Genomic DNA, 17,735 nt, shown 5'->3' on the forward strand with positions numbered 1-17,735 from the left:
TCTCATGTTTGCAGCACGTGTAGTTCTAATTAGATTACCTTTCTTAGGAAAAGGGTGATAGAACTGACCTTAACAGACTGAAAGTAGATGGTCCTATTTCCGTTTGAAGCCAAAGTTGCATTCAGACAAAGTATATGTTCTGCTTGACACCTTCTTTGGTGCTATTCAAGCCTAGTTTAGGCAGTGTTCATATTACCCATCAAAAATGATGGCTGATACTTGGCTTGATAACAGCTATTCCAGAAATACCTGGAATGCGTGCAAAAAATACAGATTTTTAGACTTATTTAATCAGAATCCCTGGAGTGTTGAAGTGACAAGAGAGTCAGTAGGTAGCTGGAAATGTATGGGACTGGAGGCCTAGGAATCTTGATTTTTAGAAGTTCCCTAGGTTATTCTGATGCTCATTTGTTCATTCTGAAAATATTCAGCCCCTGTGTTTCAAGCACTGTAATAAGCACATGGTATACAATGGATAACAAAATAGGTATGGTCCCTGTATTTATTCTTACAGGTGGTGAGGGTGACAAAAATATGCAGAAAGATGGAGTGATCACATATTGGAATGAACGTTACAAGAGAAATGAACAGCAAGCAAATAGTGATACAGAATTAATGGGGAGGGAAGGGGCTTCCCTGAGAGGGGGATGTTAAATGAAATTGCAGAATGAGAAGGTGTTATCTGTATGAGAAGGATTAAGTGCCTTCCAGATGGTCCTGAAGGTAGGAAAGAAATTGTTGAGTTCTAGGTGCTGAAGAGAAAGTCTGTGTAACTAGAACCTAGTGAGTGATGGGATGAATAGCTCAGGATGAGGGTAATGAGCTACAGCCAGGCAGGGCTATATTGTGCAGGAGTTTCTAGGTCCCTGGAAGATGTTTATTCATGCTTTATTCCAGCTTTGGAAACACAGGTGTAGAATGCTTAGGTCAATTTGAAATATTAGGTGGGATCCAAATCCTAAAGGGCTCCTGAAGGTTATGCTAAAGCATTTGGTCTTTATCTTTCCTTTTTTTTAATTAATTAATTAATTAATTAATTAATTAATTAATTAATTTTTGGCTGTGTTGGGTCTTTGTTGCTGTGCGCGGGCTTTCTCTAGTTGCGGCGAGCGTGGGCTACTCGTCCTTGCGGTGCGCGGACTTCTCATCGTGGTAGCTTCTCTTGTTGCGGAGCACGGGCTTTAGGCGCGTGGGCTTCAGCAGTTGTGGTACAAGGGCTCAGTAGTTGTAGCTCACGGGCTCTAGAGCACAGGCTCAGTAGTTGTGGCGCACAGGCTTAGTTGCTGTACGGCATGTGGGATCTTCCAGGACCAGGGCTTGAACCCGTGTCCCCTGCATAACCACTGCGCCACCAGGGAAGTCCCTGGTCTTTATCTTACAATGAGAAGCTATTGATGGCTGTTGAGCAGTGGCACAGCATCACAGTGAGGTGTTGGGAATATTAATACTAGCATCGTATGACAGTTCGAATGACCAAAGGCAAGCAGACCAGGCCACTGGGATGTGTTATAGGCTTCTAGGAATGATGTCATTAGACATTAAAAATACATAGCAAAGGATGAATGTTATTTGAGTTGACATATTCAGAGTGACTAAAGGTAGCTGGCAACGTATGCTACTGGAATGCAGGGGAAGACTGGGCTGGGATAGAGATTTGGGAGTTGCCCTCTTAGTGTATGTGGGTAAGGGCTACAGGGAAGAGGCAGGGGTGCCTCTAAGCCATCTGCACCGGACTTTTACCCTGGGCATGCTGAATCAGAATGTGTGTGTGCTTAAGTCTCTCAGGCTATTCTGAGAGGCATCTGGAACTAAGATCCACTCTCTTAGAGTTAATAATTACAGTGGAGGGAGGGAATGAGATCTAGAGGGGAATCAAGTCTTTTTTTTTTTCTGTATATAATTTTACTTTTTAAAAAAAAAATTTATTTATTTATTTGGCTGCGCCAGGTCTTAGTTGCGGCACGTGGGATCTTCGTTGCTGTGTCAGGGATCTTTTAGTTGCGGCATGCGGGGTCTTTAGTTGTGGCATGTGAACTCTTAGTTGTGGCATGTGGGATCTAGTTCCCTGACCAGGGGTCAAACCTGGGCCCCCTGCATAGGGAGCACGTAGTCTTAGCCACTGGACCACCAGGGAAGTAGCATCAGCCTTGTGCACCCTGTTAGCAGCTGGAGCTGCTATGAGGAACGAACCAGATAGGGATGATCTTGTCTTACTGTAGGGGTGGTAGGCTAAATTATAGTTGTGATAAATGCTGTGAAGGGAGAAGTACAGGGTGCCGTGAGAATTACAGCAAGTAGACCTAACCTAATTGAGGAAATAAAGCAGACCTGAAAAGATAAACAAGGAGACAAGGGAAAGTACATCCCACTGCATTTAGAAGTGATGTCAGTAGGAGAGAGATGGTGAAGTTAAGCCAGTGTGTGGGGAATTGAGCTTCCATTTAGACTCCTCTGCCAGTGTAAACGTCCTTCATTAGGGTTCTAAATGATGGAAGGTTGTGAATCTTTGAAGCACATCTTTTGAAGTCAGTGTCTTTTATACAGTCCCAGACATTAAGCGTTCTGGTGCCTTCTTTTTGGATTGTCCTCACCCCATGAGTTTACATAACTCCTTCAGGTCTTTGCTCAGATGTCACCTTCACACTTAGGTGACCTAATTACCCTACTTAAAAATGTAGCCCCCTCCTTTTGTCTTGTGTTATGTTTTCTGTAGCACTGAACACCATTTGACACACTGTATAGTTTTAGTTTACTAATTGTGTATTTGTTTCTTGTCTGCCTCCACGTAGACCATGAGCTCTGTGAAGGTAGGAATTTTAGACTGTTCTGCTCACTGGTATAGCTCCAACTCAAAACAGGGCCTGGTATTAAATATTTTTGAAATAATTGGATGAAAGGAAATAAGTAATAGGAATATTACCTACAGGGGGACTGTGGAGAGAATGCAGGCTTTTTCCACACAGGGAAGGAACAATAGATATTTGACAGAAGTTGTCACTAGGTGAGATGAACTGGAAAAGAAAGGGAAACTGAGCAGCATTGTAGAAAATGAAAGGAAATAAAGGACTTAGATGGAGGGGATAAGCTTTGGCAATAAAGAGGGACACGTTCTAAGACTAGAGAAGACACTTTGTACTGATACGACTTGTGAGCTAATAGCCATCGCCTTAGATATTTTTTAATCTTTTTAGGTGGAATGCAAGCTTTAGGACTTCACCTGACAGATCCAAGTCAACGTCTTGTTCAGAATTGTCTTTGGACTCTGAGGAATCTTTCAGATGCTGCAACTAAACAGGTAAATTCCGAGTAAACCGGTGCCTTAATGAAAAGAGTCAAGCTGAATATGTCCTGAGCGTCTGTTTTCATCTCCATAGGAAGGGATGGAAGGTCTTCTTGGGACCCTTGTTCAGCTTCTGGGCTCAGATGATATAAATGTGGTCACCTGCGCAGCTGGAATTCTTTCTAATCTCACTTGCAATAATTACAAGAACAAGATGATGGTGTGCCAAGTGGGTGGTATAGAGGCTCTTGTGCGTACTGTCCTTCGTGCTGGTGACAGGGAGGATATCACTGAGCCTGCCATCTGTGCTCTTCGTCATCTGACCAGCCGACACCAGGAAGCTGAGATGGCCCAGAATGCTGTTCGCCTTCACTATGGACTGCCAGTTGTGGTTAAACTCCTACATCCACCATCCCATTGGCCTCTGATCAAGGTAAATTGTCAGTGAAAGTAGAAGGTTGCAGAATTGAAAATGAACTACCTCTGACTATTATTAGATGGCTGTCTAGGCACCAGGGATTGATAAGTAGGAGTTGTATTCTTTAGTAAATAGGAAATATGTCTGGGATGGAGGTGAGGTTTTGAAGTGTTTCTGTAGTCAGTTTTACTTTCAAGTGATTGTGATAGATGTAGTGTGTTAGGAATTTTAGGCTAAGAAAATGGTTTTGTTGAGTTGTTTGCCAGTTCTTTACTCTTCCTTCTTTTCTGCAGGCTACCGTTGGATTGATCCGAAATCTTGCCCTTTGTCCCGCAAATCACGCACCTTTGCGTGAGCAGGGTGCCATTCCACGACTAGTTCAGTTGCTGGTTCGTGCACATCAGGATACCCAGCGCCGTACATCTATGGGTGGGACACAGCAGCAGTTTGTGGTAGGTAAATCTTAATAGTGACACCTGGCTATTTAAAAGGAATGCAAAAATCCATAAGATCCTGAACTACTGAGGTCATTGGCTCCCTCCATTCTCCTGCCTGCCTGAAGGGCTGCTTGCTATTGACTAAAAAAATCTGACATGTCTCCGTGGCTGCATAGAAGATAAGGAGTAATGTGGCCCCGAGTGGTATGTCCTTTGACATGTCCTTCACATCGTTGCCTCCTCAATCGTACGAAGGGGGTGTGGAGTGTGATTTACTGCTTTGGGGGTCTCATTTAATCCATACAAAAGGTTCACATCCTTAGGAAGTAGCAGAGCCATAATTTGAATCCAAGTCTGTCTGATTTCAGAGTCTCTTATCCCCCACTGCAGTTCTACCTATAAATGTTTAACGTACCTTTTACTAGCTCTTCCAAGAGTGGTTTAAACTATTTCCCTGGACTTAACGAATGCCAACAAATTACAAGACTAAGTAGTAGCATTTCTGGGATCTTTACCTATAATCCTAGCCTGAAACTTTGATGTCAAGTTTGCAGTCTTAAAACTAGCTTCATTACAAGTATCTAAAGACACTTCTGATTCCTCAGAATGTGTTTTAAGACTCAGACGTTCAAAGATTCTCTCTTATTTAATCAGGTTACTTTAGAGAACAAGACTTTACCAGAACAGATCTTGAGACTCTGATTGCTAGTTGTGATATGGATGCACTCATTAGGAGGCTTTGCCTTTCTCTATTCATTACTTTTGGTGTTGGCCTGTCTCCATGAGGTGGCTTAATGGAATGCAAAGGGTACCTTTTAAAATCTCCTCTCTAGGAAGAAAGGAGCTTTTGTGTCCTTATAAAAATGAAGTTGAATATAAAAGCTGCTGCAAGTAGCAGAATTATGACCTTTTTAAAAACTCAGATAGAGGGAAAGCAGATTGTAGTTATATTTTGCAAAAGCTAACTTCCTTCTCCCATATAGGCTATCAGTTGAATAGTCTTGGAGGAGGTGAGTGGATTTTCTACCGGCAGCTCAGTAGAATTTTAGCAGTTGGTGATAAAACTTTGCTAAGTTTTCACCAAATACACATAGATGTACAAAGATAGAGGGAGCATCTGAAAGAAAACACTGACATAGTCTGCACGTTACTTTCCCATCTTTGTGTATCTTTTCTTTATGTATCCCTTTACCCAGAGTGATTGGTGCCCTGACTGTAAGAAAGTTATCTTTGGGATGCAGAGGTATATTGAAGCTGTGCTTTGCTGTGCGCAGTACCGTGATGGGGGAGGGGTGCTGCTTGGAATTAGTGCTGACAAGAGGCCACTTTCAGAAAGTGACATTCAACTGAATGGAGTCCACCTTCATTCCTGAACTAATTAATTGCAAATTCTGGGGAACTTTGGGTTTATAGTGTGAATAACTAATCTAGTAATTGCTACTCAGAACAGAAAGCCTTTCAAGTATATAAACTTTAGAGAGGACAATGCCCTATTTATTAACCATATTTCTTTTGGTAGGAGGGGGTCCGCATGGAAGAAATAGTTGAAGGTTGTACTGGAGCCCTTCACATCCTAGCTCGGGATGTTCACAACCGAATTGTTATCAGAGGCCTAAATACCATTCCATTGTTTGTGCAGGTATGTTGCTTTTAAGTGAGGTGTTCTAGATTCTGTGTGTCAGTAAAAATTTCAGGATTTTAAAGATAAGCAAAGTATCAGGAAATTAGAGACGAAAATAGGGGCAGCAGCATTTAATTTTTCATCTGCTATCACCATTTCTAAATGGCAGTACTGCCCGTGCTTCCTGTTCAGAGTATAAAAAATAGAATCTCAGTGTGTCGTGTCCTTTCAGGTGAATACATTTATGAGAATTCCCTTCGGTTTTCTTGGGCAGTAGAAGGAGAAACACTGGGACTAGAACCTCAAGAAACGAAGGAGACTTCCTACTCCACTTTTAGGGTTGCTCAGTTGTGAAGGGACGAAAGCTGGTCTGGGCTGCCAGAGCACAGGCCTCCAGCCACCTCTGGGTCTTCCAAGTTTTAGCTTGAATAAAACTCTGACGAAAAGGTTCGTAGCTAAAACTGCTCTAGAAAACCATTGCTCCTGAGCATCACTCAAGCACATAAACGTAGAGCATGTGATCTAATACAAGCAGTACAGATACCGCTTACACTCGGAATTGGGAATTGGGAATGTTTACACTGCAGTGGGGTGCTTGCCATGTTTTAACTTTAGATTTAATTAGGTTTTGGGTGTATGTTTTCTCCTTAGCTGCTTTATTCTCCCATTGAAAATATCCAAAGAGTAGCTGCAGGGGTCCTCTGTGAACTTGCTCAGGACAAGGAGGCTGCAGAAGCTATTGAAGCTGAGGGAGCCACAGCTCCTCTGACAGAATTACTTCATTCTAGGAATGAAGGTGTGGGTAAGTAGGAAAGGAACCAGAGCCTTTAGCTTGTGTACAGTGACGCCTCAGCTTCTCCTCAAGGACCTTTATTCCATCCTTCTTCCAGCAACATATGCAGCTGCTGTTTTGTTCCGAATGTCTGAGGACAAGCCACAGGATTATAAGAAGCGGCTTTCGGTTGAGCTGACCAGTTCTCTCTTCAGAACAGAGCCAATGGCTTGGAATGAGGTAGGCAGCGTGAGCACGTTTAATTTGGCTGTTTGCTAGAGCAGGTATAAGGAGGTTTGTGGTTTCCTCTCAAACCACTCAGTACGTGTTCATTTGCACTGACTTTGTCCTTGGCTTGCATATTCATTCTTTACACTCTTTTAGCAACTGCTGTGAGGAAAAACTACAGCTTTAAACAGCCTGTTCAGAACAAACAAGTTAGAATTTCTAAGGGAGACAGATGAAAAAGGTAGCAGATTAAAGAACATTTTTCAAAAGGTTGTTAGGAAAGAGGCAGTCTATTAACCACTGTTGGAGGTCAGTTTATCAGTACTTCTTAAAAAATGCTCAATTTTTCACCTACTTTTCTACTTGAATTTCTATTAATTTGTTCAGTATTTGTCCTCAGTACAGTTTGTTCATTGAAACAGTAGAACCACCCTGAAAGTTTTTTCAATTATGGTACATAGTCATAAAGTCAGTTGTTTTTGTTGAATGACTGGAGAGAGATCCTATATATCGTTAGGTGGAAAAAAAATAAAGCAAACTGCCAAACAGTGAGTAGTATGTTAGTTGGCTGTTTAATAGGCAATCTTAACACGTTCCGGCTTGAGCTCTGACCTTCCTCACCCACTCCCTTTCTCCAGACCTGTCCTCTCACAGTTAGTGGCAACTTCGTTCTTCTAATGCGCAGGCTCTAAGTGTCTTTTCATATACCATGACCTGTCAGCAACTCCTTTTGGGGGTAGACACTTTGCCTGTTTTGTTTCCTGTTTGTTACATTTCTAGCACCAGGAACAGTGCCTGGCACGTAGTAAGTACTTAATAATATATCCTTGTGGAAAGAATAAATCAGTATTGTTAATACTGTGTGCAATGGGAAAACATGTTTCTCTAGGTATCTCTAGGTATCTTTGAAGGGTAGAGTTTGAAGTATTTCTGTATTGTATGCATCTGTGTTTCAAAGTAATTCTGCATTTTCTAAGTACTTCTATAATGTTTGAGTTCTTTATTCTTTTCATAATCTGAAAATAAGTATGTTTTCAAAATATTAGACAGTATGCTTTGAGCTGAGAATTTTCATTTTGCTTCTTTGCCTTGTACCTGTTTATCTAGACTGCTGATCTTGGACTTGATATCGGTGCCCAGGGAGAACCCCTTGGATATCGCCAGGATGGTATGTGTCTCACATTTCTTGATTATCTCCAGATCAAGCTAAAGGTCCAAAGCTTTATCAAAAGAGCTGGTTTGCTCATCTGGGAAACCAGTGTTGGCAGGAAAGTAGTGGTAGCAATTAAAGGCAGTTCTTAAATTCTAGAGTCAGCAACAGTATCTTTATTGGAGCACAGGGAATTCTGAGCCACACACTGAGCAAGCAGTAGGATCACACCAATAAATATGTGTCACTACTGCTAGGCCTCTGCAGTACAGTGCAGGATGTTACAAGTCGCCTGGCTTCTCATTCAGTTTTTTTTGTTCAGAGAACCCATAATACCTGTGTCTGCAGCCCACCCAGGAAGTGAGAGTATGGAAACTTCTGTCCCCAAGCTCAGATCTGGGATGGGTATTTACATAGTTAGCTTTTCAGAAAACTCTAAAAATACAATTCAAATCTGGGTAGTGGCGAATGGAGCATAATTAGGGGTAGACCACTAACAGCTGTAACTATTCATCTTAAATTTATAATCTTAACCTGGTTTTTCCTAGTTAATAAACCACTAGAGCTTATAAGCTTCTTACCTTGACAGGTACATATAAATGTTAACCCTTAATATAAAACAAACATATAAAGGTTTCACTGGAAACTGGCCCATTTTCTTTGTACTTCTGTGGGTGTCGCCTGGACTTTCTAACAAATAGATTACAATTGCCAGACCTCCTTGTTATCGCCTTCACCTCCTGCCATGACTGCTTGATGCCTAGGTGTCACACACAGTAGATTGCTTGCTGCTGCTCCCCGCTCAGGAGCCTGTCCCTGCCTGGGGTAAATGCCGCATGTCCACGACTAGAACCTGCTGGTCTGCCTTTGGTGGAAACAGACTTTGTGTAGCCTCATGGGTGGCCTGGCACTGGCACTTAGCTGAAGAAAGCTGGAAGTTGAAGAGGTTAGAAAGCAGCGCTTTCTGACAAGCTTGCTGCCCTTGGATGTCCCTAACCTTAGTGTTCACTTTTATGTCTTCTCTCTCTCTCCCTTACCCACTCCGTTGCTACCCCTGACTCTCCTAGATCCCAGCTATCGTTCTTTTCACTCTGGTGGCTACGGCCAGGATGCCTTGGGTATGGACCCCATGATGGAGCATGAGATGGGCGGCCACCACCCTGGTGCTGACTATCCAGTTGATGGGCTGCCAGACCTGGGGCACGCCCAGGACCTCATGGATGGGCTGCCTCCAGGTGACAGCAATCAGCTGGCCTGGTTTGATACTGACCTGTAAACCATCCTTTAGGTAAGAAGTTAAAAAAGCCAGTTTGGGTAAAATACTTTTACTCTGCCTACAAAACTTCAGAAAGACTTGGTTGGTAGGGTGGGAGTGGTTTAGGCCTATTTGTAAATCTGCCACAAAAAAAGATACGTTGAAAGGAGATGTCTTGGAACATGTGAATGTTCTCAGATTTCTGGTTTGTCACGTGGTCACGTGTGGAAGTTATTAACTTTAATGTTTTTTGCCACAGCTTTTGCAACTTAATACTCAAATGAGTAACATTTGCTGTTTTAAACATTAATAGCAGCCTTTCTCTCTTTATACAGCTGTATTGTCTGAACTTGCATTGTGATTGGCCTGTAGAGTTGCTGAGAGGGCTCGAGGGGTGGGCTGGTATCTCAGAAAGTGCCTGACACACTAACCAAGCTGAGTTTCCTATGGGAACAATTGAAGTAAACTTTTTGTTCTGGTCCTTTTTGGTCGAGGAGTAACAATACAAATGGATTTTGGGAGTGACTCAAGAAGTGAAGAATGCACAAGAATGGATCACAAGATGGAATTTATCAAACTCTAGCCTTGCTTGTTAAAATTTTTTTTTAAATATCTGTAATGGTACTGACTTTGCTTGCTTTGAAGTAGCTCTTTTTTTTTTCTTTTTTTCTTTTTTTTGCAGTAACTGTTAGTTTTTTAAGTCTCTCGTAGTGTTAAGTTATAGTGAATACTGCTACAGCAATTTCTAATTTTTAAGAATTGAGTAATGGTGTAGAACACTAATTCATAATCACTCTAATTGTAATCTGAATAAAGTGTAACATTGTGTAGCCTTTTTGTATAAAATAGACAAATAGAAATGGTCCAATTAGTTTCCTTTTTAATATGCTTAAAATAAGCAGGTGGATCTATTTCATGTTTTTGATCAAAAACTTTATTTGGGATATGTATGGGTAGGGTAAATCAGTAAGAGGTATTATTTGGAACCTTGTTTTGGACAGTTTACCAGTTGCCTTTTATCCCAAAGTTGTTGTAACCTGCTGTGATACAATGCTTCAAGAGAAAATGCGGTTATAAAAATGGTTCAGAATTAAACTTTTAATTCATTCGATTGTGTCACTTTTTTTTCCTTGTCACTTAGTGGTTTGCGAGGGTAATAAATTATTTCACTATGTGTCTTCCTCAGGGTGAAGCTGAATAAACTTAAGTTGTAATGATGGAAAGAGCCTTACTGCTAGTAGACGGAATTGTTTGTTTGCCAAGTTTCTTTAGCACTTGGCCCTGGGTTAAATTGCACCAAAAGTGTTTCAGCCTTGAACGTTGATTCTGAGCTTGTGTAAGAAGAGGTGAGTCCACCGTCTCCAACTGAAGGACTCTGGGCTTAGAGCCTATGGCCAAGACTCCTTCATCCTGGCTGCAGCCATATGTATAATCCTGCCCACGTGACCAAAGGCATCTAGTCCTTTGCCTTTCAGTTTTGTTCTGTGTAGCCCAATAGGCATCCCCCACCCCAGACTCCATCACATGGTTTCATTCCTTTAAGGTAATAATGGAGAATTACTCACCTGGATTTGGACTTCAAGCACCTTCACAGAAGTGTGACTCATTTGGAGCAGGGAATTCCTTCAACTCCACTTTGAACTGATAGTTGAGATGGTTTACCTGCCGATGTTTATCTGAACATAATCAGAGCGAACTAGAATGGGCCTTCTTCCATGCTCTCTGCCAGGTGAGCCTGTCATCCTGGTGGTAGGTCTGACAAGCTTATTAGTTCATCCCTGAGGGCAGAGTCAGTAGACCTGTTTTGTTAGAACTTGTGTTTGGGGCTTTAAAAAGCATGGAAGTGTCTTGTGCTTAGGGAGGGCTGTTTGTGATTTGCTGTGTATTTAAAAGCATGTATTCAGTACCTTTTTGTTGGATGAGGACCCTTTGAGAAAGCTTTATAAATTCTTCCCTGTGGTCTAAGATGTAATTGGGATTGGAGAGGAAACATTTGTGTACCTGGTGAGGGGCAGTTGTGCCTCCAGTGCATGACACAAAGAAGCAAGGCAGCGTTGCATGAACTATTAGTAAGTTACAGCTACTGGTCAGAGTGAAGATCTTCAGTGAGTTCAGCTTTTAACATAAAGAACCACAGCGGGGTGTTTTTTTTTAAAACCAGAAAACATTTCAGGGCTTTGCCTAAAATCATTATAGTTTTGAAGTTCCGTGTAAAAACTTTATATGAAGGTTAATCTGATTCAGCAAGGTAGTTCTGCAATGTACTTAGAAGGACAAAGAGCCAAGAACGGCAAAGACACTGGTGAAGAATAAGATGATAGGAGGACTTGTTCTATCAGCTGTCAAGGCCTGACTGTAAAGCTAGAGGTAGTTAAATTAACAACTTATTGGCACGTGTGTCGAAGTATACACTAAGTGAACAGAATAAGATGAAGACAATAGACACTTTAAAGGTAGCATTGGAGGTCAGTGTGAAAAAGAGGGACTTTTTAGTAAAAGTGTAGAACAGTTAGGTAGCCATTTGGATAAAACTGAAATTAATGCAGGAAAAAAATCCATGATCAACAAAATATCAAAAGCCCTCACTGGAAGCCCACGTGTCCAATAATTTGCAAGAGAATGGCCGCAATGCAGTAAAAGACTACAGCTTCAACACAATAGTATGGGTGTATCTCAAATATGATACTGAACAAAAGCAAGTCACAAATGCATGCTGTAGGACTGCAAAAAGAAAGGCAAACTGTTTTGAGGAAATCATCCAGAGATAGTAAAACTAAAAAGCAAGAAAATTATTAGATTACCACAAAAAAACAGAAGAGTGGTTACCTGGGGATGGAGGTGCATAGGACATTTGATCCCATTGCGGTGACCACCAATGAGCTGAAAAATGAAGCTTTTCCACGTTGGATGAGGTGTTCTAGACATGAGGCTTTGACCTGGTTATTGGACTCCTTGGCAGTGAAAGATCTTGAGATAAATACGTTGTCTTGATTAGTGTAATAAAAACAGAAGATCCGAATCGTGCCGTATGGTTTATAAACCAGCAGAGAGCTGAGTTGCTCCACTGCAGTTGTTTTGTTCTAGTAGGTGAGAATCTAACTGCCTTGCCTTGCTTGAGTGAACACCCATCAAATGCAATTAGAAAATAATGGGGGCAGGGGGCTGAAAAGGTAGTGCTTCCTTTTTCTTATTCATCAACGTCCTGTGTGGTGTCCACTCCACCTCCCCACCTCACGAGTAATCTAGAGGGAGGTGACCAGCCTCCTCTGCCACCTCAGCGTCGAGCCTCTGAGAGGCCAGAGGCCAGGTGTAAAAGGCCAGCCTTCTTCCAGGTCACATCCAAGATTCCACACCGCCCTGGTCCTTATTCTGGGCCAAGGCTGCTTGCTTGTTGCCACTTCCCTCCCTCGGCCTCCTGGAAGCTTGAGGCTGTTGGGGCCAAAGCCTCCTGAAACTCAGTGAGTCTTGTCCCCACCCCACTCCAGACAGGTCTCCCCAGCGACCAAGGCTCTTTGGGCTTTTGTAGCTTCTTGCCTCCCCCTTCCCTACCAGTTCCCTCCTGAGGCTCCTACCTCAGCCCCTGCCTAAGTCCATTTATCAGAGAGATTTATTTCTACATATTTTTCTGTTGTCGGAGGAGGGAGAATAAAGGGCATTTTGCTTCAAGTGGAGGCAGGAGAGACCCAGGTCCTCTCACTATCACTCACTATGGACAAAAGCCTTAGCCACCAGAGCCTCCACTTCTGAGCTGTCCCACAGGGCTAAGAGCTGCCCTGCATTCATAGAATTGACCTCAGAACCTCATGAGGTAATAGGGGAAACCTCATGATAATACGGGAAACATGAAGAGCTAGACAAGCCCAAAGAACCGTCAAGTCAGTAAATTCTGTTGCTGCGTCCTACAGAGCCACTTGCTTAGCTGCCAGGTGACTGTCAGTTCCTCTCAGGATACCCTCCAGGCCAGAGTCACCCCAGATAGATTTTCACAGAGGGACAGCTCACTGGGCACCTGCTCTCAGGCTGTAAGTTGAGGCAAGGTCTCAAAGCTTTGGGCCTGTTGTTAGGGAAAGAAGGCAGCCTGGTGCAGCCACTCGCCAGTCTGCTCCGCTCCGTGCAAGGCATGCTCCTGCTGCCTCCTTTGCCCCCTTACGCTGCAACTTCAGTGATGCCATTCATCCCTGGGGGGCTCAGCCGATGGACTGTAGCCAGTTAGCAAACAGCTAAAGCTTGGAGGTGGTGGGAAGGGGAGGGCCGGTAGTTACCTGGGTCTGGGCCTCTGGTCACTGCGAGAATCCTGAGAGCTCTGATGGGTGGCTGGGGCCCAGGTCTTCTCAGAACTGGAGCTGGGGAAGCCACAAAAGGGTATGGGCCTCTCATGTGGGGCAGGGAAGGGTACTGCCCTCGGCCTCCCCCTTGTCTGCTCAGCCAGACTGCTCATGTCCCCTACCTCAGCTCATTAAGATTGGTTGGGGCTGCTGCTTTCCATAAGGCACCTTTGTGCGAAGGACAGAAAGGATCCCCTAACTCCAGGAGGACATAGCCTCACACCAGGGTGTAAAACTTGGCGTGGGCTAGCTTTAGCGCCTGTCACCCTGGGCTGAGCACCCTTGGTGGGGCACTAGCCCTGCTTGGGACCATCTCTTCCTTGCCTATTCAAATACACCTTTCCTCTAAGAGGCAAGGCTGTGGGACTCAGGGCCAGGCATGGTCCACTTAACGTGGTTCTGGAATGTTAAAACTTTCCTCCTGTTTCACCTTAAGCGGCAAAGACTCCTCCCTGCTCAGCTCAAAAGGGTAGAGAAAGAAGAATTCGATTGCTCTGGAATACCTTCTGGGGGACTCTAGGTCCAGAACTCCAGGATGGTTCCCCTAAGAGCTGAATGAAAGGAGAGAGAACAGATTTCCTGGGAAAACAGGGAGAACTGTGCCTGTTCCCTGGACCAAAGAGGCAAAGCAACAGGAGCTGAAGGCCAGGCCTCCAGCTGCTCCATCAGCGTCCCCCACCCCAGGAGCACAGGCAAACCCAGCCAGGCCAGGGCCACCTGGGCGCACAGCCTGGTGATGGGCACGTTGCCCAGCAGGACTTCCTGTGGGCAGTAAGGAGGCTATGAGAGCAAATGACACTGCCTGCTCCTGGGTGGGGTTCCCCCTTACACCCCTGCTACTCAGCTCGACTCTGGACATCCCACTGGCAGACACACAGGCTGCGGAGTCCGAGTCCCGAGTTCAGCCCAGCAGTGGGGCCTTGGGCAAGTGGACTGGCTCCTCTGAGCCTCAGTTTTCTCATCTATGAAATGGAGATAAGAAGGTCTGCTTGGCAGGTGGTGAGGTTTAAATAAGGTAAGTGACATCCACGCCTTTGATGGAGGGGGGCACGGAGCTGCTGTGTTCGTTACAAAGCCAAATGGAAGCTGGCACACTACCCAGATCACCACGGCAATGTGGGCCTGTTGGCGACAGACAGTGTGCCCAGCTTCCCGTGATGCAGTAGGTGTGGGGCCGCCTGTGTGCCCCTGTGCCTCCCGCTTCTGCGTCCCCCGCCCATTCCCCCTGCATAGGGGCTGCTGCCTGGGACAGAAGCCCATCTGGGCTCAGGCAGTGTGTGTCAAGGGGCAGATCCCCTCTCTAAGCAGCCCAGAGCACTGCAGCTACTGATCTAGTCGAGCCCTTTCGTTCTGCAGGTGGGGAAACAGAGGACCCAGAGAGGAGGCCAAGGAATGTTCTCAACTTGCTCACCTGGTTCAAGCTGCCCAGGATGCACCCCTCCCTCCCTCAGTACAACAGTCCCAGCCCCCTTCCGCAGTGTCCACCCACTATTTTCACAGGCTTGACTCTTACATAGGGGACACTAAGGGCCTATGTGTGAGAAAGAAGCTGGAAAGGCTTCGAGGATAAGGGGGATCACCGGTAGAAGTGGGGGGTGTGATTCTACCTTGATGCCATCATCCCATCTAGATGAGCAGATCTTCAAGGAAGCCAGCGTTCCTTGAGCGTTTTGCATTCCTTTGGGCAAAGTTTTAACCACCTGTTCCTGTTAGTGCAGTCTTGCCCAGTTCTCCCCAAGATTCTTGGAATCACTTCATCCCTGAAATGAAGAAAAGCCAAGCAGGTAAAAGTGGGAGGAAGACAAGAGACTATAACTTCCAAAGGCTTGCTCTGGAGCTGTAGCTGGGAGAGCGTTCCTGCCTAGTCCTGCCTGTTAAATCTTCTCCAGAGAAGAAAGATGCTAATAGACGCTGGCAGGCCTAGACTAGCACAGGCAGTGCAGGCTTCAGCAGAGGCCCACCTGGCCCACACAGAGGGAAAGAGCATTCTGAGAACAGCTAGCAAACCTGGGGTTCCCAGATGCATCCCACATGCACCGAGGAGGTCCATTCTGAGTGGGTTTTCTAGGGTCTGGTGTTAGATCATCTCAGCCAGAGGTTCTGGGTTCAGCTGACTTTATTAGATCCAAACAGAGCTGTAGGTGCCATGTGGTGAATGTGTGTAGCTGAGGGTGGGTGCCGCAGAGTGGGCTTGTGCTAAATGCCTTCTTGCCTAGTGTCCAGCAGCTTGGAGGATCTCCAGGGCCAAGGAAGCCACTGCACTGTTGGCCGACGAACTGTGAGAAAAACCAAAGTAGAGACATTTAGGCATGCCCAGGGTAAAATGCTCTGTCTTCCAAAGGGGCGGGCCTCTTCTGCACCCGAGTACCTGATGGACCAGCTGCTTCCCAGAGCTGCCCCTAGCATCAGCTTGAGAAGCAGAAACAGCGTTCGCAGGCTCCAGTGCCATGAGGTGAGGACCCCGAAGCCCACAGTCCCACAGGGCCTCAGCACTGGCCCTGCCACCCCTCGACGTCTGACCCCACTTTGGCCAGGTGCACCGATGCTGAGCTGTGAGGGCAAGTCAGGCGGACGGCAGCCAGAGCCTGCAGGCCCGAGGCCCACAGTGAGCCTGCCCGGCGCCTGCCTGCAGCTGACTCGCGCCATCCAGCAAAGATCCCAGCTGCTGACACTCCCTGCTCCATGCTGCCCCTTCCTGGCCAATCAGCCAGGAGCTTCGGGTTTCTTATTCTCATAGGTGTGGATGTGCAATTAAGAGTTTCAAACGGAAACTTCCTAATTGGAGCAAGTTGTTTGAGACACCTTTAAACCTGTGCCTTAACAAATGTTACCAAAGAAAAGAATGGCGCGTAGCAGTGTGCCTGGAAGTATAAAATTAGCTGATAGCACACCCTTCACTACACAGAAATACAGCTGTTGCCAAATGCCAGGGGGCTGCATAAAAGAGGTGGGTCGCAGGGGGACAGGACTGTGGTCGGAGGTGGTGCCATGCATTCCTGCTCTGTGCGTCAAAGGCCCCTTTGAGGACTGAGGGAATGCACTTGAACTTGGCCTGCTCCCGGCTGAGACCAGGCTACTCTGCTGGAGCCGTGCTGCCCACTCCGCCTGCCAGAGCAGCCCTTGGGGGCCAGTGACCGGCAAGGAGGACACACCCACCTGGCAGGGCCCCATCAGAACTGAGAACGCTGCCATCCGGTCACTCTTGGTCAGCATGAGAAAACCTTTTTCTGCTGGGGCCATCCGAACAAAGCCCAAGCGGGACAATTTCAGAGCACCAGCCTGTCGACCAGTACGAGATCTGCCTGGTGTAGACGTGTTAGTTGCTGGAGTGATACGTGTGGGTACGGAAGAGGCCACCAGCCTCAGGGAGTCTCGTTCTCACGTTTGGTCCAAATTTGGGTCCAGCGCTCCCAAACTGGTACAGCATGAAGATGTGCCGGCCTCGGACCCAGCTGGGGGGCGGGGGAGTCCCACAGAGGCAGGCCGTGGAGAGGAAGGGCTCTCAGCAGCTCCCCACTCAAGTCCGTGCCTCCCGGTGGCTCTCCCACCCTCTGCAGGCACACATCTGCTCACAGGGTCCTCATCTCAGCTGTCTGCACAAGGCCAGGGTCCCCAGGTACGGTCATCACCTGCTCCTCACAGACCAGTCTAGCGGAAGGCCCGTGGCCCAGCCTGGGGAGCCAGTGTCCGTGCCTTACGCCACAGGGGCCACCGGGGTGAGCAGGGGCCCCTCCCATCAAAGCCAGCCCGTCCTTCCCCTCAGCTCACAGTAACCACGGGTAAGAACTGACAACTTCGGCTTAAGCTACAGAGGAAGGGGGCTGGGGTAGGCCAGGAGGCGCTGTCCCCTCCCCACCCAATCCAGGATTAATACAGCAGGGCTGGCTGGAGCTGAGCCTTCTCCGCAGACTCACCTTCCCAGCAATACCTCGACCGCGTGTTCTTCTCCCAACTAATACAAAACCCCAAACACCAGGAAGCAGATTCCACAGAACCCTGTGGTTCTGAAAACAAACTACCAGGGATGCCATGCAGCACCCCGCGTCCCGCACACCCAGCGAAGGCCAGGTACCCCTCAGCAGGGGGGCCTCCTCCCCAGGGCAGGGAGAGCAGCTGCAGCTCAGGGGCCACCACGTCCTCCGGCCGCCTCCCTCAGCTCTGGGGACAAGGCACTCACCGAGTCATTTAATCAAGCCCCCTGAACCACCCCCAGAGCCCACCTGCCAGGCCCTGGCACTGTCCCATGCAG

The 17,735-nt window shown here is 46.3% G+C and overlaps 2 protein-coding genes across 8 annotated transcripts in view; one reads left to right on the plus strand and one right to left on the minus strand.

Annotated features, from left to right (window-relative positions):
* CTNNB1 (catenin beta 1) overlaps positions 1 to 12,180 on the plus strand; it is a 43,720-nt gene extending 31,540 nt beyond the window's left edge. Inside the window, exons 8-16 of one of the 4 annotated variants that reach the window (XM_068558974.1) lie at positions 3,192 to 3,295; positions 3,375 to 3,713; positions 3,992 to 4,150; positions 5,655 to 5,774; positions 6,408 to 6,558; positions 6,647 to 6,768; positions 7,864 to 7,924; positions 8,974 to 9,194; positions 10,348 to 12,180. In XM_068558974.1, the coding sequence (XP_068415075.1) occupies positions 3,192 to 3,295; positions 3,375 to 3,713; positions 3,992 to 4,150; positions 5,655 to 5,774; positions 6,408 to 6,558; positions 6,647 to 6,768; positions 7,864 to 7,924; positions 8,974 to 9,182 (1,265 nt within the window). In that variant the 3' untranslated portion in view covers positions 9,183 to 9,194; positions 10,348 to 12,180. Of the gene's footprint in view, positions 1 to 3,191; positions 3,296 to 3,374; positions 3,714 to 3,991; positions 4,151 to 5,654; positions 5,775 to 6,407; positions 6,559 to 6,646; positions 6,769 to 7,863; positions 7,925 to 8,973; positions 10,271 to 10,347 lie in introns of those variants that run through there. The other 3 variants (XM_068558973.1, XM_068558972.1, XM_068558971.1) reach the window with 3 other exon arrangements.
* Positions 12,181 to 15,601: 3,421 nt separating this feature from the next.
* The window catches only part of ULK4 (unc-51 like kinase 4), a 540,948-nt gene continuing 538,814 nt past the window's right edge, over positions 15,602 to 17,735 (minus strand). For all 4 annotated transcript variants that reach the window (XM_068558236.1, XM_068558233.1, XM_068558235.1 and 1 more), the window contains one exon: positions 15,602 to 15,762. In XM_068558236.1, the coding sequence (XP_068414337.1) occupies positions 15,699 to 15,762 (64 nt within the window). In that variant the 3' untranslated portion in view covers positions 15,602 to 15,698. The remainder of the gene's footprint in view (positions 15,763 to 17,735) is intronic.

Source organism: Eschrichtius robustus, chromosome 12, assembly GCF_028021215.1.
Source record: "Eschrichtius robustus isolate mEscRob2 chromosome 12, mEscRob2.pri, whole genome shotgun sequence".
NCBI classification, from domain to species: Eukaryota; Metazoa; Chordata; class Mammalia; order Artiodactyla; family Eschrichtiidae; genus Eschrichtius; species Eschrichtius robustus.